The sequence below is a fragment of the Marmota monax genome, unplaced genomic scaffold, assembly GCF_021218885.2.
Source record: "Marmota monax isolate L192 unplaced genomic scaffold, Marmota_monax_Labrador192_F-V1.1 WCK01_AAM20220418_F8-fsc00243, whole genome shotgun sequence".
NCBI classification, from domain to species: domain Eukaryota; kingdom Metazoa; phylum Chordata; class Mammalia; order Rodentia; family Sciuridae; genus Marmota; species Marmota monax.
Window position 1 is genome coordinate 1333900 of NW_026694604.1, and position 25064 is coordinate 1358963.

Here is a 25064-nt window from a genome sequence, read left to right on the forward strand (position 1 = left end):
GTTTCTCATGTCCTTATCAACACAAGGCATTGTTTTTTTAAACCATCCTGGTTGTGCACTCATTCTCTGATGCTTATCTATAAAACTTCATCTTAATTTCAAAAATCTGAACAAATAAAAGAGAAATCAATTTTCAGGGTTAAAGTCACAATACTTAAGAAGTAAACTTTAAGCAAACATTCAACTATGAACTTGTGGTTTACTTTTTATAACAAAATTGAAATCTTCCTTGGCTGTATGCCCTTAGTGCCCACCAGCTGAGTGCAAGCAGGGACACTGCCACCTTTATTCGTGATAATCTGGTAGAGTTTGTTGCACCTCCAAAGCCTCAACCCAGGGCAATTTCATAGCAGATTTGAAAATGAGTCTTTCAAAACTGAACTATCCCCCTCAGAATGAGTTCTTCACGCCAGCCCGCCTGCCTCCCTGCCTCCCAAGTTAGCTTCAGAATGATTTTGTATCTTTCCTTAGTTTGGGGCCACTAAATTGCCTTGAATCAAGACAAAAAGTGATAAATAGCAGTGGCAAGTACAGAAACTACCTGTACTGCCAGGCATGGTAGCACACACCTGTAATCCCAACCACACAGGAGACTGAGACAGGAGGATGGCAGTTCTAGGCCAGCCTCTGCAATTTAACAAGACCCTGTTGCAAAATAAAGAGGATTGGGGATGCAGTTCAGTGATGAAGTACCCCTGAGTTTCAATCCCTAATATAAAAAAAAAAAAAGAAAGGAAGGACATGCGCTGCCAGTTGCAATTAAAATCTGGTTTTCAACCTGTGCTTGCTTGTAACATCCTGCTTTATCCCTCTTTTGGTAGTCAGTTGGACACCTGCACTTGGCCTTGTCAGACCTGCAAAGTGCTGCATAATCCCAGTCCCGGCCTCTTGCTGGCTGAGTTAGAGTTTTGAAGGATGTATATATTTCTTTTTTTTAATTACTTTTTAAAATTTTTTTGAAGAATGTGTATTTTTCTTAATCATTTCAAACTCATTCCATATCATACAGCAAGTGTATTTTATACACTTTATAAATACAAGAATATAATTTTTACCATGATTGATGGACCTTCAAAACACTATCTGGGGACTGGGGATGTGGCTCAAGCAGTAGTGTGCTCGCCTGGCATGCGTGCGGCCCGGGTTCGATCCTCAGCACCACATACAAACAAAGATGTTGTGTCCGCCGGAAACTAAAAAATAAATATTAAAAAAAAAAAAATTCTCTCTCTCTCTCTCTCTCTCTCTCTCTTTAAAAAAAAAAAAAAAAAAAAAAAAAAACACTATCTGACTCTGGATACTTAAAATTTAAAAATTAACCTCAAAAGTTAATGCTGCTTTCTTCCCCTCTACATTCCCAAATAAATTCCTCATTGTCATATAGAATAGAAACAGGGGACATTGCCCCTTTGACTCTAGTGAAACATTATTAGTCACTATTCCTGGATGGTTTTTTGGTTGAGAGATGGTAGTACCATTTGTCTCATCATTAAATTGTTTAATACAGGAATGACCATGGTAATTCCTAATTTTAAGGCCATTTTTATGTTTTTTGATACTACTTTTTTTTAATAGATATGCAAATCCAAATTCTTTTTTTTTTTTTAATATTTATTTTTTAGTTTTCGGCGGACACAACATCTTTGTTTGTACGTGGTGCTGAGGATCGAACCCGGGTCGCACGCATGCCAGGCGAGCGCGCTACCGCATGAGCCACATCCCCAGCCCTTGTGATACTACTTTTGTGTTGAGCTTTTCGAGATTCATTTATGAGTTTTTAAGGTCTTTATTTGACCTCATTGATGTCACAGATCCATTAAGGAAGTAATTATGTGACATTAGTGCAGTAGAGACAACAGTAGGGACACAGGAGTACCTGTGTCTATAGTGACGATGGTGACTATGAGGACCTTAGCCCAAATCTTAGTTTTTTCTTTTCTTTCTTTCTTTCTTTAATGTGTTTGTGTGTGTGTGTGTGTGTGTGTGTGTGTACCAGCAGGCTCGCATGTGGTACTAGGAATTGAACCCAGGGCAGAAGGGAAAAATCAATAAAAAAACTTGATCTAAAGAATCTTTGTAGCTACCTCTAGGGAATATTAAAGGAGGGATATGCATTATTTGCTTTACTTCTAATTTAGGGAGACACCTTAAGAAAAGATCATGAAAGTCTTTTAATGGCAGGATGGCATCTAACTTTGAGGAATTCATGTTCTAAGCCTTTGCTCTAACAGTGGCCATTTAAAGGTAATGCCACTCTTACCAGAACTTCAGGGTTGATGCTCTACATCAGCCATGATCTATATCAACTTAATACAAATTGAATTGGTTTTAAAAAAAAAAAAAGCCTGGGCATGGCTTTAGAGGCTGAAACAATTGATGAAAAGTCAATATACCATAGTCTGCAAGATTCTAGTTGTGGGCACACTGATGGAAGTGACCAGTGACTTCCAGGGAAAAGGCAGTGTGTCCTGTCACAGAGTAGTAGACATTCTTAGTGGTGCTCTCAGCCATCAGAATTGGTTCAGGATGTCATGTTTAATAAAGTTGGACAGCCTGAATGTTTTAGGGAGATTTATGTAATAGGCAAGTGTTTGTAAGTCAGTAAACTGAAAGATTTACTGTACAAGGAAAAAATTCTCTAATGCCCAGAATGTGAAGCAGTACTGCATAATGACTTCACATGGCACAAGGTTCTTAACAGGACTGGCTCCTGACTGGTTTCAGCTGAACACGGTTATGGACTACAGTTAAGACCTGTGACAATCTGGGCAATCCAGATGAAGCATCCGTAGCATGTCTCCAGTATGAGTGCCCCACCTTTCCATCTGCTTGATAGAGCCCAAACCAGAGCCTGGATACTGATGCTGAGATCTTTACTTGGTCTCATTAATGTCCAGATCCATTAGAATGGAAGTAATAGCCTGACATATATTTGTACCTGTTTGGGGATTGGATAGTAGTGCAATGCTTCACACAACAAATATCCACTAATTTAAAATTTACATGTGGTTCTTTATGTTCCACATTTTTTTTGCTTAGAGAATGATATTTTCTTTTTTTTAATATTTATTTTTTAGTTGTAGTTGGACACAATACCTTTATTTTATTTATTTATTTTTATGTGGTGCTGAGGATCGAACCCAGGGCCTCGAGTGTGCTAGGCGAGTGCTCTACCGCTGAGCCACAACCCCAGCCCAAGAATGATATTTTCTATTTATTTTTTTTCTTTAGATACTGTGGGCATTTTAAATTATAGGGGTAAGGTTTGTGTTTGGAAAAAGCAGATTTATTTAGGTCATAAAAGATAATTCTGAAATTACATTCCAGAAATACAACATCACTTTCTAATGCTTTCCTCCTCCAGAAATGTCATCATGCTTTCTCACAGAGCTTTCTGTTATGTTTCATAATTAAAACACATATTAATATACTTGCATCTTTTGTTTATAAAATCTGTTTTCTAGTCTAATTTGCATATAAATATACTGACTAAAGCAAACATTATACTAAATGCTCTATACATAACCTTTTAAATTTGAGCAAGTGAGTATCTTGCCATCTTTGCCAACCTCTGAGAGTTAAGGTGAGGAATGGCCCTGTCTACATCATTGAGATATTAGGTGAAACCCTTGGAAAGATGGAAGGTCTTACACTAATACAGTAGTAATTATTAACTTAGCCACCTTCAGTGTTTCGAACAAGGCAGAGCAAAAAATAAACAGAAGTGTAAGTGTTAATATGTTCTTGATTGAGGTATCGTGCTAAATTTAATTTCACAGAGACCGGTTGAGTTGCTTTGTTTTCACAGTTCTCTGCCTAGTTTACGTGCCCGTGTTTAAGCTGATTTCTGGTCAGTGTGACATTTTCTTCTCCTGTGACCACTTTCTGGATGTTGATTTTTTTTTTTTTTTTAGCAGAACCCATTAGCATAACCAGGACTGAGAAGCCATAAAAAGTTGCTGGATGGCAAAATGAAAGGACTGAGGAAGAGAGGCAGTTTTTGTGGGTGTCCCTCCCCCTTTTCTTTTTTCCCTGAGGACTGGAATAAAGACCTTATATTAACATACATCTGTTTTTATTTATGTGTGTGTATGTGTGTGTGTGTGTGTGATGTCTTACAGGGGGAACTTGAACGGCAGCTTTTGCAAGCAAATCCAATTCTGGAATCATTTGGAAATGCGAAGACTGTGAAAAATGATAACTCATCTCGTTTTGTAAGTTTAAAAGCACCAGAAACTTAATTCCTCAGATTTCTAGTTAAATGTCTACTGTGATTAAGCAAATGAATTGATTTTTCTCTTCCTGTCAAGAAAAGGCAGACAGATGTAGCAAAATTTTCTAGTAACCACATTTAGAAAAAAGGAAATAAAAAAGTAATGGGAAAATAATTTAATCATATTACATAGCAGTATGTAGCCATTTATATTACTGTAACCTCTCTGAACCTGTTTCTTTATCTTTGATGATAACACCCCTTGTGGGGTTGGTGTGGCAATAAAAGGTTGTGCATTTTTTGAGTCCTTAGCATAGCAATAGACATAATAAGTGTTCAATAAACAAAGTTGGTATTAAACGTAATAAATTATCTTTGTCACATCTTGCTATTTCTATAGGATATCAGCTACTAGTAATTCTCATTAGACATTTTTCTTAGCTATTCAACTATTTCAATTCCTTGAAGATTCTTCTTTTTTCCTCAGTTTGACTAGGCATAGTCTTTTACCCGAGGATATTATCATATTATCTGTGAGATTTCAATGTTCAACTATTTCTACTGAAGTTGTTCAACTCAATTCTACTATTTTTCTCATCATCATCTGAAGTATTGATAAAAGTCTTAGAAGGTCAGGAAAAATGAGAATTGAATTTCAATGACTCTTTGGAAGTTTTTGGAAACCTGATATCATTGTGACATACTTTTAAAAACTGGACATATAAAGTCATGAACCGCATATTAATTTTTTGGTAGTGTGGTTTCCCTGTCTATTAATTTCCCTGACCTAATTATCTCTGAGGACCCAGTGAGCACAAAGGTAGCCAGAAACCGTCTATTAGTTTTTAAGGCTGTCATAAAAAAGAACCACTTACTGGGTAGATCAGACTGCAGAGACTTATTTTCCCACATTCTGGAAGACAGAAGTCTCAGATCAAGGTATCAGTGGGGTGTGGTTTCTTCTGAGGCCTCCTTTCCATGTCTTATAAATGAATGTCACCTCCCTATGTTTTCATAGGGTCTTTCTTCTGTGTGTCCATGTCCTAATCTCTTGTGAAGACACCAGTCTGTTGGGTTAGGATCCAGCCTAATGATCTCATTTTGACTTTTCTTTAACAACCCCCACTCTAAAGTCAGCTTCAACATGTGACTTTTGGGGGAGACCATTCAACCCGCCCACCTTCAGAAGTAGCAGTAATACAAGAGACTTTTGCATTATAGAAGGAAAAGGTACCTGTTTGTTTAAAATATCGTTCATTCCTAGAGGATAATATCTAAAGATTCACTTAGGATCCTAAGTGCACTTAATAGTTATCTTAGCCCAAGTCGAGTAAAGAACGTTCCTGTGTCAGTAGGAGGCACACCAGTGACTTTGGATTTATAAGCAATCTTAGGAAACTGAGCTGCTTTTCATGTCCCTGTCTTTCCCCTGGATCTTTCCTGTTGAGTCTGAGCCATAATTAAATTTTAAATTCTTCCTACTGAAAAGCCCTGTGTTTAGTGGCTATGTCATGAGATGGGAGAAACAGTGAGCTTCCAATTTTGGTATGTAAATCTCCATGAAAATTTTCAAGGACTTTTTCATGGAAAATCCTTTTATTTTACCGCATATCAAGTTACCCATGTATTCTGATTTTTTTAATCCCCAAACCACACTCTGAATTCAGGAGAAATCATTTTGTGCCCAGTTGTCTCATTTTTGCCTGGAAAAGATAAATATGTTAAGCCATATTTCTGTCCTTTGGTAAATAATGTAATGATTCTGTTACCAAATGGCAAGGATTTATCTACTTGGCAAAGTGTGTTTCTACTCATTAATTTGGGGTTTGGAACAGATATAAAGTATTCTATATTTGTTATCTATTGCTAGTAACAAATGAACTAAAACCCATGGCTTAAAACGTTTCATATCTCATAGTTTCTATATGTCAGAAATTTAGTAGCAGTTTAGCTAGGTCTTTCTGGCTCAGCCTCTCAAGACATTGTTGATTAGAGCTGTCATCATAAGAAGTTCTGATTGAGGTTAGAGGATGATCTTCCAAGCTTTCTCGGGTAGCTTTTGGCAAGAGTCCCCAGTTCCTCACAACTGTGGCTGGAAGCCTTAGTTCCTCATCTTGTAGTCCTCCCTGCAGGGCTCTTTGAGTGTTCTCATGACATGGCAGCTGGCTTCCCAGGGCTAGCGATCCAAGAGAAGGCAAGACAGAAGCAAGACTCGGTATCTTTTATGACCCTGCCTTGGAGGTCATGTATCATCGCTCTTGTATTTATGGGTTACACAAACCAAGCCTGCACTGTGTGGAAAGGGACTGTACAGGGTGTGAGTGCCAAAGGTGGGGATCTTGGAGACCATCTTGGGAACTGGCTATCATGAATCCTTAGCAGGATCTCCAGCATTGACATATAAGAGCTTTTAATCTACAATTAGCATCACTCTACATGGTTCTTAATTGGGGTGGCGGGGGGGGTGGGCTTCTCAGGGGATGTCTGGGGACATTTTTTGTTCAGTTGTGGGGAAGGGCAGTGGTGTGCTCTGGCATCTGGTGTGTAGAGGAAAGGGATACTGCTAAACATTCTACGATGCACCAGACAGTCCCTACAACAGAGAATTACCCAGCCCTGAGTGTCACTTATGCCAAGGTTGCAAAACTGTGCTGTCAATTGTTCCTTCAAGTTACAGCCCAAACTAAGGTGATAACTTTTTGCAATTATTTACAAAGTAATAACATGAGTTTGACTAATACTTGTTATTTATGCTTCCTACTCCAAAGGTTGATATAAATAATTCTGGTAGAAACCTGTTTTATATTTTGCTATTAGGAAGAGTCTCTGAGATTGTTTTGTAACCACCTGCAGCAGGAAAAGAGCAAGAATTAGCCATCTGATCTAAGTTCCCAGCCTTTTTCAGCCATGTACCACCTTCCAAAGTGCTTGCACTACTATATGATAACCTTTAAGTATGCTATATGTAAAAGATATATTAAAGGCTGATTTTTGTTTCTATAGGAAAAAAATTTTTTTTAAAATTAGGCAATGTTCTCAGAGCTATTCATTCAAACAACAAACGGGCTAGGTTGTGGCTCAGTAGTAGAGCGTTTGCCTTGCACGTGTGAGGTACGACCGGGTTCTATCCTCAGCACCACATATAAATAAATAAAGGTATTGTGTCCGTCCAAAACTAAAAAGACTTTTTTTTTAATTCAAGAAAAAAAGCAACAACAATCAAACAAGAAACAAGGGTATTTTGAAATGGTTGATTTTGAAGGCTTGTTAATTCTTACAAGGTCAACTTTTATCGATGTATATAGAATTTTTTTTTAAATGGTTTAGTAGTTGGTTTCTATTATTATCATAAAGCTTTAACTATACAACACTCAAATGAGTAGTTGATTTTAGTAGTTTCATAAAAAAATAGTAATAATTCCACTGATTGGATAATGTTCAGTTAAAATATCCCTTTAGAGTTCTCTATGGGTGTTGCCAGTGCTTTGGTTCTCAGCAGATTTGGCAGTAACCAATGTTGACTCACTTTTTAAATTAAATTGTGTGTAATTTTGACTTTTGATTTATTGTGCAGTTCAATTAATTCTTAAGTATCTTTTCTTTACCAAGCAACTGGGCTGCTTACTTGATATCTCCACTTGGATGTCTAGTAGATTTCACAAATTTAACATACCCTAAATGGAATTTTTTTTTTTTTTTCAAAATTTGTTCCTTTATGTCTTAGGTCAATAAATAATACCCTCAGATCACTCAATTGCTTCAACTTAAAACACAGCACAGGCCTAGGAAGATAAAATACCTAGGGATCATCTTTGATTCAACCTTTTTCTCATGGCCCATCTCCTAGCTGGCAGTGAATCCTGGTTTCTAGAATGTGTTTCAAATCTGTCTACATTTCTCCTTCTCCTAACTACCTCGTCTAAAATCCTATTCCAATTTCCTAAATTATTCCCACCACAGTGTTCTGTGTATGTCCCTAGCAGCACTGATAACCCGCTTATTTATTATCTCTGCCATGAGGATGTGAGATCTCTGACAGTAAGGACTTTGCCTTGTTCTCCTCAGTGTCCCTAGTTCCCAGCACCATGCCTCAAACATGCAAGGACATAGTAGGTGTATTTATGGGATTCATTTAGTTAAAATCTGATTGCCTACTAAGTGCCAGATATTCTAGGCCTGCAGAATGTATCAGTGGGCAAACTAAAGCCCCTGGCCTCTTAGGGTTCACCTTCTTTTTGGCTTTCATGTTATTTTATTTTCATAGTCCTGGGGAGCAAACCCAGCGCATGCTAGGCAAGTGCTCTACCACTGAGCTTCATCTCCAGTCCTGATTTTAACTTTAATATGTTTTTGATGACATGCCATGATGCAAGGTTGTGCTCACCTCTGAGAGCGTCCGTACCCCAGTTTTAGGAGCATGGGTAGGAGTCATGTGGGAACCAGTGGCTTCATGGACAGGCTGGCCCTTGAATTGAAATTGGTGTCATACAGACAGAGTAATGTGATGTTGAAAAATGAATTGTGTGTACAATGAGATTTCATGCAGTCATTATTTACAAGCCACATGCTTGCAGTGAAAATATTTGAAACTATAAACTCCATAAGCTTTAGAAGCCATTTGGTTCCATTTCTTTGATCTGATATAGACAACTAATTTCCTGAAGAATATCTTTTCTTTCAAAGATGCTAGCATATGGTTTGTGTTAAAGGGGGATTCTTTAGAAGAGCATTACCCGTATGAAAATAATCGTTCACAGTTAGTCCTGTTCTCTGTTTATGAGAAGTAAAATGCATTCCAGATGGAGGAGATTTATGTAAAATGAATGTCTCATAATGAAACTTTAAAAACAGGGACTTCAATTTCAAAATGATTGTTTGGATCAGCAGATACATCTCTCCTCAAAGTCTTAATCAGAATCACTTTCTCTGTACAGATCCTTTTTGTTTTTGCAAACCCACCTATGCCAGTTTCACAATTTCCATCTATTGTGTGCCTTTTGATAGATAATTAGGCCCTGGTAGTTGTAGTTTGGTAAAGCCTGTAGGTATATCTCCTCCCTCCAGTTTGACTCCCAGGTTATAATGAAAGCAAGTGGGAATTCTCACCCTCACATGCACTTATTAGTAAGTAGACGCTAAAAATAAGTGTAAAATTTGTGTAAGGCAAATGCAGCTCAGTTCTAAGTACTCTGCTCAAAGTTTTTTATCCCTCAAAGATCTACCAAAGCACGTGTGATAATATCAGAAAGATTATGGTCTGCACCATAATCTGCAACCAGATCAGAGGCTGCACATAGCTTGGGAAAGCCCAGCCTTCAGCAGCACAGCCTCCTGGGCCTGCCTGAATCTAAACACCTTGTTTTGCCAGAGTGGGGAGGCTCTGGATATTTCTAACCAGCCAGTCAGCGTCTCTTAATGCCACTCATGTTGCCTCAGTAATTTCTAATATCCATTATTCTAAGTAACAATTCACATTAAAACTCATTTTACAAATAACAAAGCTTCTGGTGTGGTTCCGAGATTAAGATAGCTGAAGCATTTAAGGTAGCCATCTGGCCGGTGGATTAAATGCTAGCTAATTACCCCTGGAACGGTTTTCCGTTTAGGGCAAATGGCTGGCTCCAGAATGGAGATGAAAACAAATAATTCCCTCTCTATGCTAAAACATCTTAAAGTAAATTATCAGCTCATATGACAGTTTCAGTAACAAATTAGGAAGGGAAAAAACATTTTCAGAATGTGAAAGTAACCTGCATTGCCTTTGTATTAAATCGCCAACTAACCAATAATCTAGGTTTAGTTTTTATGGATATGTTGTAATCACCCCAGAAAACGATAGCAATTCAGAACAAATGAAACTGAATAATCTTATTTTCTTTATAATACCAAAGTATTAAATATCCAGGTCGTTCTTTTGCACCTTTTAAATGAAGTGTTAACATTTGCATTTTAGGCCTGGAGGCACAGCCCCTGGGTAAAGAGTCTGCCAGAGTGCAGGAGACCCTGGGCCCCATAGTACATAAATAAATCTATGTTTTCTATAGAGGGAGAGAGAATTCTGCTTGTCTTGCTATTCAGAACACTTAGAGTAAGTGTATGGTCTCAGTTCTTGTATTGCAACACAAACTGAAAGTAGAATTAATATTTAATGTTGTATTCCCCCCGCCTTTTTTTTTGTCTTTATTGGTGAGATTCTGGTTGAATATTCTGAGTACCATAATCTAACCTTTATGAAAATCAAATGTGGAGTGGGTATTTTCAGCACAAATTAATTAATTCTTAAAGAGCATTTATTTATTGATTGATCTATTTATTTATTTTAAGAGAGAGAGAATTTTTTAATATTTATTTTTTCAGTTTTCAGTGGACACAACATCTTTTTTTTTTTAATGTGGTGCTGAGGATCGAATCCAGCGCCCTGCGCATGCGGGAGAGCTCATTACCGCTTGAGCCACATCCCTAGCCCGAGCCTTTATTATTAATATGAGAAGGTTTTTTATTTTTTTTAGTTGTAGGTGGACACAGGCCTTTATTTTTATTTATTTATTTTTATGTGGTGCTGAGGATCGAATCCAGTGCCTCACTCGTGCCAGGCGAGCACTACCACTGAGCCACATCCCCAGCCCCGAGAGGAAGTTTTTTAACTTACAGATTTTATTCCTCCTCCAAACTCCCCACTAAGTAAAATGAAGAGTCCTATTTGCTCATCTACACAAGTCCTCGACTGTCTCACACTGAAGTGATGTCACATTCTGTGGCCTGCTTCTCACCTAATTTGCCACCATGTCCAACATTAAGGGGACTATTTAAACCCTAGATTATTTGAGGATTGTCAGTAAAGTCTTTCTCTTTGGTTCTGAAATTTCACTTTATCATATGTCAAAGCCTTTGGCTCTTTTATCTTCTATCTGAGCATAAATGTTGCTTAGCATAGAGGTGATCATTTTTCCACTTTATAAGGTTTTTGTTTTGTTAAAGTGTTTTCAAAACAGAATCAGCTCTAGAGGTTTGGCTTATAACTGAGGCTATTAGTTACTGTACATACTGTTTTCAGAGATACTTGCTTCTTTGGGGCTGTAGAGAAGAAGCAGAGTGGGAACATTCTCCTTCCTCCTATATCCTAAACTCTGCCTGCCTCTTTTCACTTACTGTAAGGGATAGAGCAACCACAGTTCTGAAAAGGACATTTGGCTAGGGAGCTGGTGAGAAAGTAAGAGACTTCATTTATTTTTCCAAGTAGGTGACCACATGTCTAAATTATTCTGGAACATTTCTTCATAGGTTACCTATTCAGACGGCCCAAACCCTAATTTTCTGCCATTTCTCCTTTGACTCTAACATTCTTTCCTAATTTATAATTTTCCATGAACTAAGGGGAAATTAAATTCACTAAATATAAAATGAATAGCATTTAAGTTTAGTTTTAAAGTTGTTAAGAGTTCAAAGTAATCTGTGTAATAAACTTTGTCTTATGGCCCAAATAATTTTTCTTTTTTTTAATTTTTTAATGTATTTCGAACTTCCGTTTTATTTAAGATGGTAAAGCAAAAGTAAAGACTTGAAAGTTTAAATAGCTATTCTGAGATGTATTCAGTATGAAAGTCAGACAGGTTGGGGAAAGCTGTGTGTTTTACTGGATATAACGAATTTTGTAAGAATTAGATGACACTGTATGATTTTGATTAACCTTTCTGCAGTGTTAAAATGAGAAGTTTGAGAAAGTATTTGCTTGGGCAGTTCTGTTTGCAATGTATCTTTTGCAGCATGAGAATAATAACATTGTCTTTTGACTACTGTCTCTTAAAATAGCAGTTCTTAATTAACTCAATGAGGTATTGTATAGCTGATACAGCTGTTTAAAATTTATAAAGAATTTTAACCCTCACTTACAACATCAGGACCCAATTTTAGTTTTTGTGTTTCTTTCTTGAACAGTTCTAACTGTTCTTATGGACTAGTAGTTTGTTAACTTTGTTCTTTTTTAGGGGTCTTCTAAGAAACAAAGACAAAATATACTTGTTTTTAAAATAAGACAAAATTCATTCTCTTATAATTACCATATAAATCCATTAGACCATTTTATAAAGCAAATATCTGGTATGGAGTATTATTATTTTTTCATTCTCACCAGGGTTGTATGAGAGTTCTCTGGTTGTACTGTATCCTTGCTGGTCTTTCTTTAAAATTATAGCCATCCTGGTTGATATGTAGGGGTATTTCATTGTGGCCATTTGAATTTGGATTTCTCTCATTACTCATAATATTGAGCATCTTCTCTTAAATTTATTGACTTCTTTTTTTTTTTTTTTTTGGTAGTAGGGATTGAATTTAGGGATGCTTAACCACTGAGCCACATCCCCAGCCTGTTTTTATTTTTTTATTTTGAGACAGGGTCTTGCAAAGTTGTTTATGGACTTGCTGAGTTTCTGAAGCTGGATTTCTAACTTGCAATCCTCCTGCTTCAGCCTCCCAGGCCACTAGGATTACAGGCATGCACCACCCTGCCCAGCTCCATTATATTCTTTGATGATGTATCTATTTAAATCTTTCATCTAATTTTTTTACTAGTTTGTCTTACTATTGAGTTGTGAGAGGTCTTTTTATATTATGGGAACAAGTCCTTCAAATATTCTCTTTCGGTCTGAGGCTTCTCTTTTCATTTTCTTTACAGGGTCCTTTGAAGAACAGAAATGTTAAGTTTGAATAAATCCACCTTATCATGTTTAAAAATTTGATGGTTCACTCTTTTTACTTTGTGAGAAATCCTTGTTTAAAACTTCAGTCATAAAGATTTTCTTTTGTTTTCTTTAGGAAGTGTTATAGTTTTAGCTCATGTTTGGATCTATGATATATTCTGAGTTAATATTTTTATATATAATGTGAGGTAAGGGTCTATGCTCTTTTTGTTTATTTTGCTTCATTTTGCCTATTTTCATGTACCATTTATTGAAAATCCTTCACCTATTAAATAACCTTGGCATCCTTATTGAAAATGAATTGACCTTATATGGATAGTCTGCTTTTGAACTCTGTTCTCTTCTTGTTGTTTATTTTTATTTTTTTGGTACTGGAGATTGAACCCAAGGATACTTTAATACGTAGCTTCACTAAGTTGTAGAGGGTCTCACTAAGTTGGGGAAACTGACCTCCAACTTGCAATCCTCCTGCCCCAGCCTCCCAAATCACTAGGATTACAGGCGTGTGCCACCATGCCTGACCCTGTTCTGTTCTGTTAATCTGTTTCTCTGTCCTTATACCAATACCACACCATCCTAATAAATTTATAGCTTTTTGAAATCAAGTAGTAGAAGTCCTTCAACTCTGCTTCTCTTTCTCAAAATTATGATTACTCTAATAAGTCATCTTCATTTTCCCTCAAATTTTAGAATGAGCCTGTTAATTTCCTCAAAAGGAGCCCTCCAAACCCTCAACTGTTCTTGTGGTCATATGGTTACTAGGATCAGCCCTTCTTAACAGTCTCAGAATAAGCCATCTTGATCATGTTTCTTCGTTTTATAAAGTGTTTAATTTGGGCTTTAAAGTTATATTTGTGAGTTAGGTATATTTGCTTTCTTTTGCTTTTTTTTTTTCTTGTGCTATCTCTAACAATTTGGGCTTTTCTTTTGCTTTTTGGGGAGTACTATCTTTTACCAATTAGGGTACTCAGTGTTATGAAAACTTTATAAAATGAACTATGAAATAATTACTTTCTTTTTCCCTGAGACAGCTATATAGTAATGGAGTCAAATGTTCCTTTAAAATATTGTCAAAACTCTTTCACAAAACCAATCGAGCATTTTAAAAGAAATAATTGGTTTTGTCATTATTATTATGGCCTATTTCAATTTTCTCATATTTTTTTCTTGAATGAATTTCTGTTTTCCTAAGAAATCATCTATATTAATCATATTTTTGACGAGACTGGAATAGTATTCTTTTAAAGCTATTAAAATCTTCTATCTCAGATTACTTAGAAAAGCTTTTAAATCTCTAAATGACTAGTGTTCATTACTCTCTTTGTGTTAACATTTCTAGTTTTATTTTGTTATAGCCTGGGAAGGTGGTCTTTGTCTTATTGTTGATTTTTTGATACTTATTGCAGCTTTTTTTTTTATTTGAAACAGTATATAAGATCTATTTTGGTAGCCAATTTATGGGTGGGTCCAAGGAAGGACACATTTTCTTATGATTTCAATAATCTCAGATCATTAGTGTTCTTGTTTATTTTCAATTTTCTTTTTTACATTTATTTTCAGGGAAAGTTTATTCGGATCAACTTTGATGTAACTGGCTATATTGTTGGGGCCAACATTGAAACATGTATCCTTTTTCATAATTGCTTTGTCCAAAATAAGGACCCAGTCTTTCCACAGCCCCACAGCAACCCTGGGTGACGTCATCCCACTGTGCAGGTGAGAAGACTCACCCCGGAGACAGTAGGACATGGGCAAAGGCTTTCAGCTACTGCATGTGAGCTCGAGTGGTGTGGATATTGTTGTTGATGATTGTTAAAGCCATGTCCCAACCTGTGGGCCCAGGGAGGTGGAGAGCCCCATGGCCTGTGTGGTGAGGCATTTAGGTGAGTGTTACTGCAGGTACACAGCAGCTATTGTCATGGTCACCATGTTTTACCATCTGCCTCTAATCTTAGTAGGATAAACATGTACGCAGCAAAACAAGCCTTGTAAGATTATGGAGTTAGAGTGATTTAGCTAGAGGAAAAGATAAAATGCCAAGCGCAGTGGCACATACCTGTAATCCCAGCGGCTCAGGAAGCTGAGATAGGAGGATTGCAAGTTCAAAGCCAGCCTCAGAAAAGTCAGGCGCTGAGCAACTCAGTGAGACCCTGTCTCTAAATAAAATACAAAATAAGGCTAGGGATGTGGCTCAGTAGTCAAGTGCTCCTGTGTTCAATCCCTGGTACCCCAAAAATAAAATAAAATGTCAAATATATAGAATACTCCTAAGAAATGTCACATGCTTGGAATGGTCTTAAGAAATAATAGGAATATATAAAACAAATGAGATAGAGATGCTGTAACAGAAAGGAATCTGAATAATAGTGTGCAAATTAGAAGGGATACAGATGACAGTTGCCTGATGATTGTTAGAATAATTTCCAGTAATAGAAATATATTGTTTCTACCCCTCAGGTGAGGCTCAAGGTCAGAGGATTGCAGGATGAAGGCCAGCTCAGCAATTTAACAAGGCCTGCTCAGCACCTTAGCAAAACAGTAATCTCAAAATATAAGCCAGGCATAGTGGCACACACTTGTAATCCCAGTGGCTCAGGAGGCTGAGGCAGGAGGATCTCAAGTTCAAAGCCAGCCTCAGCAAGTTAGCAAGGCCCTGTCTCAAAATACAAAATTTTAATTAAAAGAAAAAAAAAAAGGAGGACTTGGTGTAGTTAAACACCCCTGGGTTCAATTCCTGATTCCAAAAAAATTAAAATATAAAAAGATTGGAGATACAGCTCAGTGGTAAAATGCCCTTGTGTTTAATCCCTCGGTATCTAAAAAAAAATTTTTAAAAAGAATGGTATTTTATTTGTACTTTCAAAGCCAGAAACATACGTGTACACCACATACATGTACATACACACACACTTCATACTAGTCTAACAATTTATTTTTCACTAAATGTGGAGGATGTTTGGGATAGTCTGACTAAAAATTCAGGCTATTTGGCACATGCCGAATTAATTCATTTGGTGGACACAGGGAAGGTTTACTTTAGAAGAGACAGTCATCTGCTTGCAAAGCAGTGAAATAGAGTCTTCAAGAGCCCAGAGTGACTGTAACCCACATATGCTTTTGGAGCATCTGCACACAGTGGACAGAGGGCCCAGCCAGCCTTGGATTGAGCCCTAAATCCACAGGAAGGTGGGTGATAGTCTGAAATGTAGTTGTTTGGTCCAGCTGCTTGCCTCCGGGAAGGCCAGCCAGGGGGCAGTGGGTGGCAGCAGGCTGTAGGCACTGACCTACCTCAGTGGTTTCAACTCAGTCAAGGGAAGGCCAGTGGAGAATCCAGTGACAGTCATCACCCAATCATAGCCACATCTCAAGGCACTTGGAAAAGTTACCGGAGGGGCTGGATTAGAGAGGGTAGCACCTAAGAGATATGAGGTTCTCAATAAGGGGGCTCTCATAGTAGCAGAGTTAAGCACACCACCAAGTTTTGGTTCCTAGCTCTATAACACATTAGCTATGTTGTTTTGACCAATTTCTTTGTACCTTGTCTTCTTTATTTGTTATATTAATTCTAGTATAATAGAGCTTCTCCTGCCCTAAACAATTGTAATTTACTTTTTTGGGTACAGTTGGGGGGGGCACTTGAGATTGAACTTGACCATTGAGCCACATCCCCAGGCCTGTTTATATTTTATTTAGAGACAGGGTCTCTCTGAGTTACTTAGCACCTCACCCTTGCTGAGGCTGGCTTTGAACTCCAGAACCTCCTGCCTCAGCCTCCCGAGCTGCTGGGATTACAGGAATCATAGGCATGTGCCACCACGCCTGGCTTGTAATTCACTTTCAACAGCTTCCGACCATTCCTTGTACAGTGTTGTGTTCTTTAAATGTATCTAAGTTAGCAGGAGGAGGGTAGGGTGGGGCAAGAGAAGCATCCCACAACCTTCCCATCTTTTTTAAGTTCCCTCCTAACCTGGTAATTCTAGATTCATGAGAGACACAAATTGTATGTATTGTTTTATTCAGATACAAAATATAATCCTTTAGAATGGTTCATTATAGTATAGTTGATATATATCCAAGAAAAAACATTTTGTAAATTAAAATTTATTTAAACACGGAAAGAGGACCTCCTTTTAATAATCCTTAACCATCTCTGCTCAGACCTTCTGGAAAAGTCTCGTGCTGTTCGTCAAGCAAAAGATGAGCGTACTTTTCATATCTTTTACCAGTTGTTATCTGGAGCTGGTGAACACCTGAAGTGTAAGTGACAAGGGTCCTTCCTACTTATATTTAGTAAAATATCATTTCTAATGTTGAATTTTTTTGAGAAAGGAAAATCTCAGGAAATAGTGGTTTTATACACATGTGTCAAATCTCTAGCTGGTTAAATCATGAGACTGAAAATGAAATTGAACTTCCACATCATGGAGTAAGTACTGTAAGTGGTAGGTTGTTCTACATTGTACTTTCATTTCTTTTTAAGATTTTTAAATCAGAAGAAAATGATGCATGTTTATGAAATTCTGTTTCAACATTTAAATGTCGTGTTCAACATTAGTAGATGTCATGCTAAGTAAAATAAGCCAATCCTCTAAAAACAAAGGCCAAATGTTCTCTCTGATATGTAGATGCTAACTCACATCAAGGGGGTAGGTTTGAAGTTCACTGGATTAGACAAAAAGTAATGAAGGGAAGGGAGGGGGTGGGAATAAGAAAGATAGTAGAAAGAATCAGACATAACTTTCCTACGTTCTTATGTGAATACACAACCAGTGTAACTCTACAAAAATGGGAAGTTATACTCTATGTATGTACGATGTGTCAAAATACATTCTACCATTAAATAAAGAATAAATTTAAAAAATTAAAAAAAAACACTTATAAGTAGAAAGGTAAGCAAAAATATATTTACTTAATAAAGTGAAGTAGAATAAACATTTTTATTCTTGGATTTATACTTAAATATAGACTATGCTTGCACTAATACTAGAAAGACCCAATGGTGGGTATTTATTTTCTTATTGTCATAAATCACGAGGACTAGAAGCTTAGGATTGGACATTGTTAAAAAATTTCTGGTCAGGGTGAGAATTTTACTGAGTCAGAAATATATGAGGCAGGGAGAAGGTGTATAATGTTTCAATCTCTTCTGTGTCTCAAATTCAGTGTTGTTTCTCCATGATTATTGTTATCTAGATATTACAGTAGACATATATAAAGTAAAACTTCTCTGGGGACTAGGCTTGGGTCAACCAAAGGCATCTCTAAAAGCATTGAACTCAAAAATTAACTAGAGAAAACCTGCAGGGGAAATACATAAGCAACAAATACACAGAGTGGGTGCCTAGGAGAGACTAAAAATTTATAATTGTGCTGTATGATAAGAACAAAACCCTCAGGCTTTCCGACTGATAATAACTCTGCACCAGGAATGAATTTTAAAAAGATGATCAGAGTGTTGAAAGAAGGTAGAAAAAGAAAGCAGGCAGTACCTAATAGAAATTAAACATGATGTAATGAGAATCAGAGGGAAGGTGTGATCAGCAGAAGCCCTCTGCAAGACAGCAAGATAGCCAATTACAAAGAAGGTTGGGGGCACATTTGCACATCTCTTAAAGGGATAAGTACCCTCTCTGTTCGGAGAACTCCTGAGAAATGTCCTTGTGCATCTTTGAGCACACTTGTCAAAAGAATAATTGATCCCTAACTCGGGGTCCTAGAGTGCCATAGTTACTAGTTATATCCATTATAATATCTGTCATTAGCTAGGTATGGTGACACATACCTGTAATCCAGGAGACTCTGAAGGCTGAAGCAAGAGAATCCCAAGTTTGAAGCCAACCTCAGCAACTTAATCGAGACCCTGTCTCAAAAAAAAAAAAAAAAAAAGAGCAGAGGTGGGAAATAGCTAGGGATGTAGCTTGATAGTAAAGCGCCTCTGGGTTCAATCCCCAGTGCCAAAATTTAAAAAAAAAAGAATCATTATTTAAACAAACTGGCCTGGTCTGAAGACAAAGTAACCACTAAACAAACTGGCTTGGAAAGACATGGATGTAGCTCATTGGTAGAGCAGATGCTTAGCATGGGAGGGACCCTGGGTTCCACCCCCAGTACCACCACCAAAAAAAAAAAAAAAAAAAAATTATTATTTAAACAAACTGGCCTGGAGAAAGAGTTTTTCAGGGCCTTTATGGGGCTGAGAACTTGAATATCTACATAGTTTTCATATAGACCCCATAATGTTTGAGGTAAACTATAAAGAAAAAGCATGAGTTTTAAAGCTTTCCTTAAAAAGATGGCTAAAAATGTTTAAATCTGAATAACTCAAGAGTAAATAAAGTTTATCTGGAAACTTTGCATCATTTCCTAGCTATCCCGTATGAAATATAATATTGTACGAATCACCATCCTGAAAGCTCCTGCCTTTGTTGCTCACAAATTTGTGTCTATTCATGTGTTTACATGAACATATAAAGAAAAAGTATGTGCTGGTGATGGATTGGATGGGAAAAAGCATGTGTTGGTGATGGGTTGGATAGTGAACTCACTTCTCCTTGGAGACAGCAGCAGTCGATTGCAGGGGTGCTTTAGTCTGTTTATGAGTATTTATCAAATTTTATTCTGTTGTATTTCCTTTCAGCTGATTTACTCCTTGAAGGATTTAATAACTACAGATTTCTCTCCAACGGCTATATCCCTATTCCGGGACAACAAGACAAGGATAACTTTCAGGAGACCATGGAAGCAATGCACATAATGGGCTTTTCTCACGAAGAGATCCTGTGTATGTGTGATTTCTCTAACATTCACAGCCTCACTTTCATAAGCCCAATAAGTTTGGAGTAAATAACCTAAACTAGAAAATGAGTGGGAAACTAATGAGAACTGCCCTTAATTTTATGAACTCTCAAAGACAAATTTTATTAAAAAATATCACATACGTAATTTGTAGCGCAAAATAAATTAGAATAGGTCTTCGTTACATTTTAGTGAAATATTTTCATTAATTTTTTCTTTCTTTTTATCAACATGAAGCAATGCTTAAAGTAGTATCTTCAGTGCTACAGTTTGGAAATATATCTTTCAAAAAGGAGAGAAATACTGATCAAGCTTCTATGCCAGAAAATACAGGTAAACTAAATGAATAGTGATTTTATTTCTATTTCAGTGGCTTCTTATGTTTTCTAAGAACATATGAAAAACACGAACATGTGCTTCCTGAGGGACTCTTGAGTAGAGTGGCAACCCTGAAAGAAGCCGGGGAAGGGTCCCAGCTTACATGGGAGAGGCATTGGTAATTGAGGGGAAGGGAACTAAGGTGTAGCAGACCACACAGTTCACCTGGAAAAGAGCTACCTGGAAAACCCTGGTGTTGCCAAACACACAGGTGGTCGCCAGCTTAGAGTGGTTCAACCTTATAACGATATGAAAGCAGACCCATACAATCATTCTGTTTTCCACTTGTGATACAGGATTCAGTAAGCCATGTGAGATATTCAGTATGTCGTCCTAAAACAGGATTCATGTTGGGTGATTTTGCCCAACTGTAGGCTAATTTAAGTGTCTAAACATGTTTAAAGTAGACTAGACTCAGCCATGCAGTCTCAGTTTAAAATGGATTATCAGAACATCACCACATCATAAATTGAGGAGCATTCTCGTAACTGAATTTTCAAAGCTGGATAGGAATCTACATTTTAATAGGAAATCCTCTAGTTTGTAAATGTTCAAAATGGATTTAAATTTAAAGCACATTTTAAAAATGTGTTTCCAAGACTTGGGAGCTTTCATTTGCTTCTGATGGTCTATAGAAAAAAAGAAAAGCCAGGCATCCGAATATGTTCTTTGATATGAGGATGCTGACTCGTAAGGGCGATGGTGGGTGGGGTGGGGAGCATGGGGGGAATGGAGGAACTTCAGATAGGGCAAAGGGAAGGATGGCACAAGGGGGTAGGAATGACCGTGGAATGAGTTAGACATTATTACCCTAAGGACATGTATGAAGACATGAATGGTGTGAAAACACTTTGTGTATAACCAGTGACTTGAAAAATTGTGCTCTATGTGTGTGATATGAAATGAATTGCATTCTGCTATATGTATAACAAATTAGAATATATAAATAACTTAATAAAGGAAAAAAAGAAAAGTCAGGCATCACTGATATGGCCTGGTCTGCCTGACTACCTGGGAAAGTCATCTCATCCCATAACTGTGCACCGTGGCCCATGAAGGTTGACATAAAGTCACATCATCTGCCCCTTGAAGTAGTCCTTTTTGTAACCATTTCAAGGGTCATTTGCAATTTAATTCTATGATACTCTTCTAAGTGACCTGCCTCTCTTGCTGTGTCATGGTTACCATTTCCTGACCCTTACATGTATCTTGCCCATTCAAAGTAGTTGGATTGGCCTATGGGACTGTGTCCCCCTGTGGCTTCCACATGGTGAAATTACTGTTAGCAGAGCAATGAAAGACGTAAAGTGAGACAGATGTGCACCTGCATAGCTTAGCTTTGAAGTCATAAAATGACCCATAGGTAGAAGAAGATCAGGTCACCGAAGGCAAGGAGGGCAGATGCTATCTTATTATCTCTCACTTTTTAAAAATGGGTGTGTGATTACCGTGGAAGAATGGAAGGTATTTTTCATCAGACCTAAACACATTTAAAACACACTTGAAAATGTGTTTCTGATGGTCAATAGAAAAAAAGAAAAGCCAGGCATCGAATATTTGTCTAACTTTAGAATAGCTTAATAATCACTAGAGTTTGTCAAGTGTTTGTTGAGTGTTGTGATTCCATCCTGAGTACACATGGAGTATTTAGGGGTTTTACCTTTCAGTTGCACAGAAACTCTGCCACCTGCTTGGGATGAATGTGATGGAGTTTACTCGGGCTATACTTACCCCTCGGATCAAGGTCGGCCGAGACTATGTGCAGAAAGCCCAGACCAAAGAACAAGTAAGTTCAACATTAATCGTTATTTCAGATTTGCTGGAGTGATAAGTGGGAGTCATTTGACCTTCTGATTGGCATGCACAAACTGAATCAATGAAAACTTCATGAATATTTCTTAGTATTAAATGAGTACATTTTTTCCAGTAGCTTATTTTTGAATTTGAAATATCATCTCTAGTTGTCCTGGGGAGGGGAGGCAAATAATCCAGTAGACAAATCTTAGGAGCCAAACCAGCAGCAAGACCTCCATTACCTTGTTCCTGTGCTTGTACAATAGCAAGAATAGGGGAATGGCATTTACCATTTAATTGTGGACTATTTTAAGAAATACATTAATAGTTGTGTAAGAAGGTTGGAAGGTGGCAAAGTGCCAGCTAACAGAGTTGATGAGATAGATAATATCGCTCAGAGCCCCAGGTGTCTGGGGAGGAATTTATTTTCCCTGGGCATTTTTACCTATTCCCTAAAATGAGTAACCCCCGTTTTCATTTAATTGTACTAAGAATGCCTTCTGCTGATGTGTAAGATTGGGACATGATTAAGTAACACATGTCATTTCAGGTTTCTTGAGTGCTGGATAACAATCAACTTCACATAATAGCGGTAAATGCTTTGTTGAGACTGTTTCCAGGATAATGGGTTGATGTTATTTAATTATAGGCAGATTTTGCAGTAGAAGCACTGGCAAAAGCTACCTACGAGCGACTCTTTCGCTGGCTCGTTCACCGTATCAATAAAGCTCTGGATAGGACCAAACGTCAGGGAGCATCTTTCATTGGAATCCTGGATATTGCTGGATTTGAAATTTTTGAGGTATTCTTTGTTCTCTCTTTCCTTCCTACATTTCTTTTTGTTTCTTCTTTTAACAAATGTTAAGGCTTATTATGTACCAGGTTCAGTGCCAGGCACCAGGGGCATAATGACAAATGAACAGGTACAGTCCCTGCCATTCTAGAAGAGAGTCAGACAATAAATGGCAAACAGCTACTCAGTTCCCAGATGTGTGAAAGGCTAACACAGTGAAAGGTGCTGTGACAGGAAGAACAGGGAGGACCTTTAGACCGCCTGTTCGGAGAAGGTGTCTGCAGGCATTCCCAGCATAATGAGAGTGAGCCCTCTGGTTCTGTATGGGGGAAAATTTGTCAAAAGTTAGAAGCTACTGGAAAGCCAGTGTGTCTAAACAGAGCTGACCAAAGGGAGAGGGGAGTTGGGGACATGGAATGTATTCTGGCACCAAAGTAGAAGTAGGACAACATCGAGGAGGCCAGTGTGGTAGACCAGGGGCAGGGTGAGAGTGATCTAGCACAAGAGTCGAAAAGAAGCAGTGTGGAGGAATGAAGGTCGGTGTCCACATGTTTGATAGTACACTGCATCAGTGATCTGACCAGATTTGTCCCATTACCATCGACACGGCAAAGGTTTACAGTCACACACCTGTTAAGGATTTGCAGAGAGGCTGATAAAATTTGCTCTTCGAAAAATTTGTATCCTTATCTCTATAAATACATATACAAGCTGTATCATGATAGATGTAGTTTGTCTCTTTTCTTTGATAGATTATATAGAAGGCACAAATGTTGACTTTTCTTGCAATTAGTGTATTACTTTAGCCACTATTGGATACTGAATTGTCTAATTTTAAAATGAACTTCTTTAAAATACTATTAAGTCAGTCTATCCTCATAAAAACTGAACCATTACTGGGATAAGCAATTCATCCACTAAGTTGGACTGGACATTGCTACTCTAAGAGATTGTTTTAGTATATATTGATATATTAATTTGTAAAAAACTTGAGAAATCTTGAAAAATTGCTGGGTACAAATTACATTTTTAAAAAAAAAATCTTTCTTCTTCTACATAAACACCAGAAGATAAAAATGAAAGAAAAGATCCCCATTTCCAACTTCACCAAAAACAGATGAAATACCTAAAAATAATTTTAAGAAAAAACAGATAAGATTTAAATGAAGGCAACTTTACATTGCTGCTATCAAAAACAAAACAAAACAATAAAGAGACATACCCTGTTCTTGATGGGAAATTTTAGCATCATAAAGGTATAGGTCTTCCCAATATTTATCTATAAATCGAACATACTTGTTTAAAACCTATTAGTAGGAATTTTAAGGGAAGGAAGAGAATAGGCAATCTTCGTGTTAATTCCAGAAATACTCAAAAAGAAGAGACAGTGAAAACTGCGAAGAGAGTACTGAAGACAAGGCATAGCAAAAGAAATATGTATTAATATAGGAATATGCAGACAGAAAAAGGTACATACATGCAAAAAATACAAAGCTGTTAATGAGCATAATTTATCATCAGTCTGGATTGAAAAAAGCCTCAATATCCATCATTGAGTGAGTGGTTAAGTTTTAATTGTGATGCAGAGATATGGGCAGAGCAGTGCTGTGCAGCCCCAAAGAATGAAGTGGTTATATACTAATATGGAAAGACTCCAAGATAAATTGTTAAAAAGAATCAAGGTTATACACACATGTATGAGGACAGAGAGTATTTCCAGAAGAACCACAAGAAATGGGTGATACCAGCTGACAATAGTGAGAACAATTAGGGGTTGAAGAGAGACTGACTTCAATGCAACTCAATAACACTTGTATGTTTTAAATTTTATACCATGAATTATCAATTTAGAAACAGTTCAAAAAATTGGCAAAACAAAAAAGTCGGTTCTTTGAAAAAATAAATAAAATTGATACACCTAACAAAGAGAGAAACTCAAATTACTAAAATTTGTGATGAGAAAGGAAATATCATAATGGAGACTACTGAAATACAGAAGATAATCAGAAACTATTTTGAAAATTTATACTCCAATAAAATAGAAAATCTTGAAGATATTGAGAAATTTCTTGAGACATAAGAACTACCCAAACTGAATCAAGAGGACATATACAATTTAAACAGATCAATTTCAAGCAATGGAATAGAAGATGCCATCAAAAGTCTACCAGTCAGGGAAAGCCCAGGACCAGATGGATTCTCAGCTGAGTTCTACAATACCTTCAAAGAAAAATTAACATCAATATTTCTCAAATTATTCCATGAAATAGAAAAGGAGAGAAAGAACCCTTCCACATTCATTCTATTAGGCTAGAATCACCCTAATACCAAAAACCAGACAAAAACTCATCAAGGAACAGAAACTTCAGACCAATATATCCCTGATGAACATGGA

General features: G+C 37.2%; 1 protein-coding gene across 5 annotated transcripts in view; it reads left to right on the forward strand.

Annotated features, from left to right (window-relative positions):
- Myh10 (myosin heavy chain 10) overlaps positions 1-25064 on the forward strand; it is a 136490-nt gene that overhangs the window by 53590 nt on the left and 57836 nt on the right. For all 5 annotated transcript variants that reach the window (XM_058572038.1, XM_058572039.1, XM_058572037.1 and 2 more), the window contains 7 exons: positions 4122-4214; positions 14470-14533; positions 17068-17166; positions 19547-19690; positions 19942-20037; positions 21750-21868; positions 22526-22678. In XM_058572038.1, the coding sequence (XP_058428021.1) occupies positions 4122-4214; positions 14470-14533; positions 17068-17166; positions 19547-19690; positions 19942-20037; positions 21750-21868; positions 22526-22678 (768 nt within the window). The remainder of the gene's footprint in view (positions 1-4121; positions 4215-14469; positions 14534-17067; positions 17167-19546; positions 19691-19941; positions 20038-21749; positions 21869-22525; positions 22679-25064) is intronic.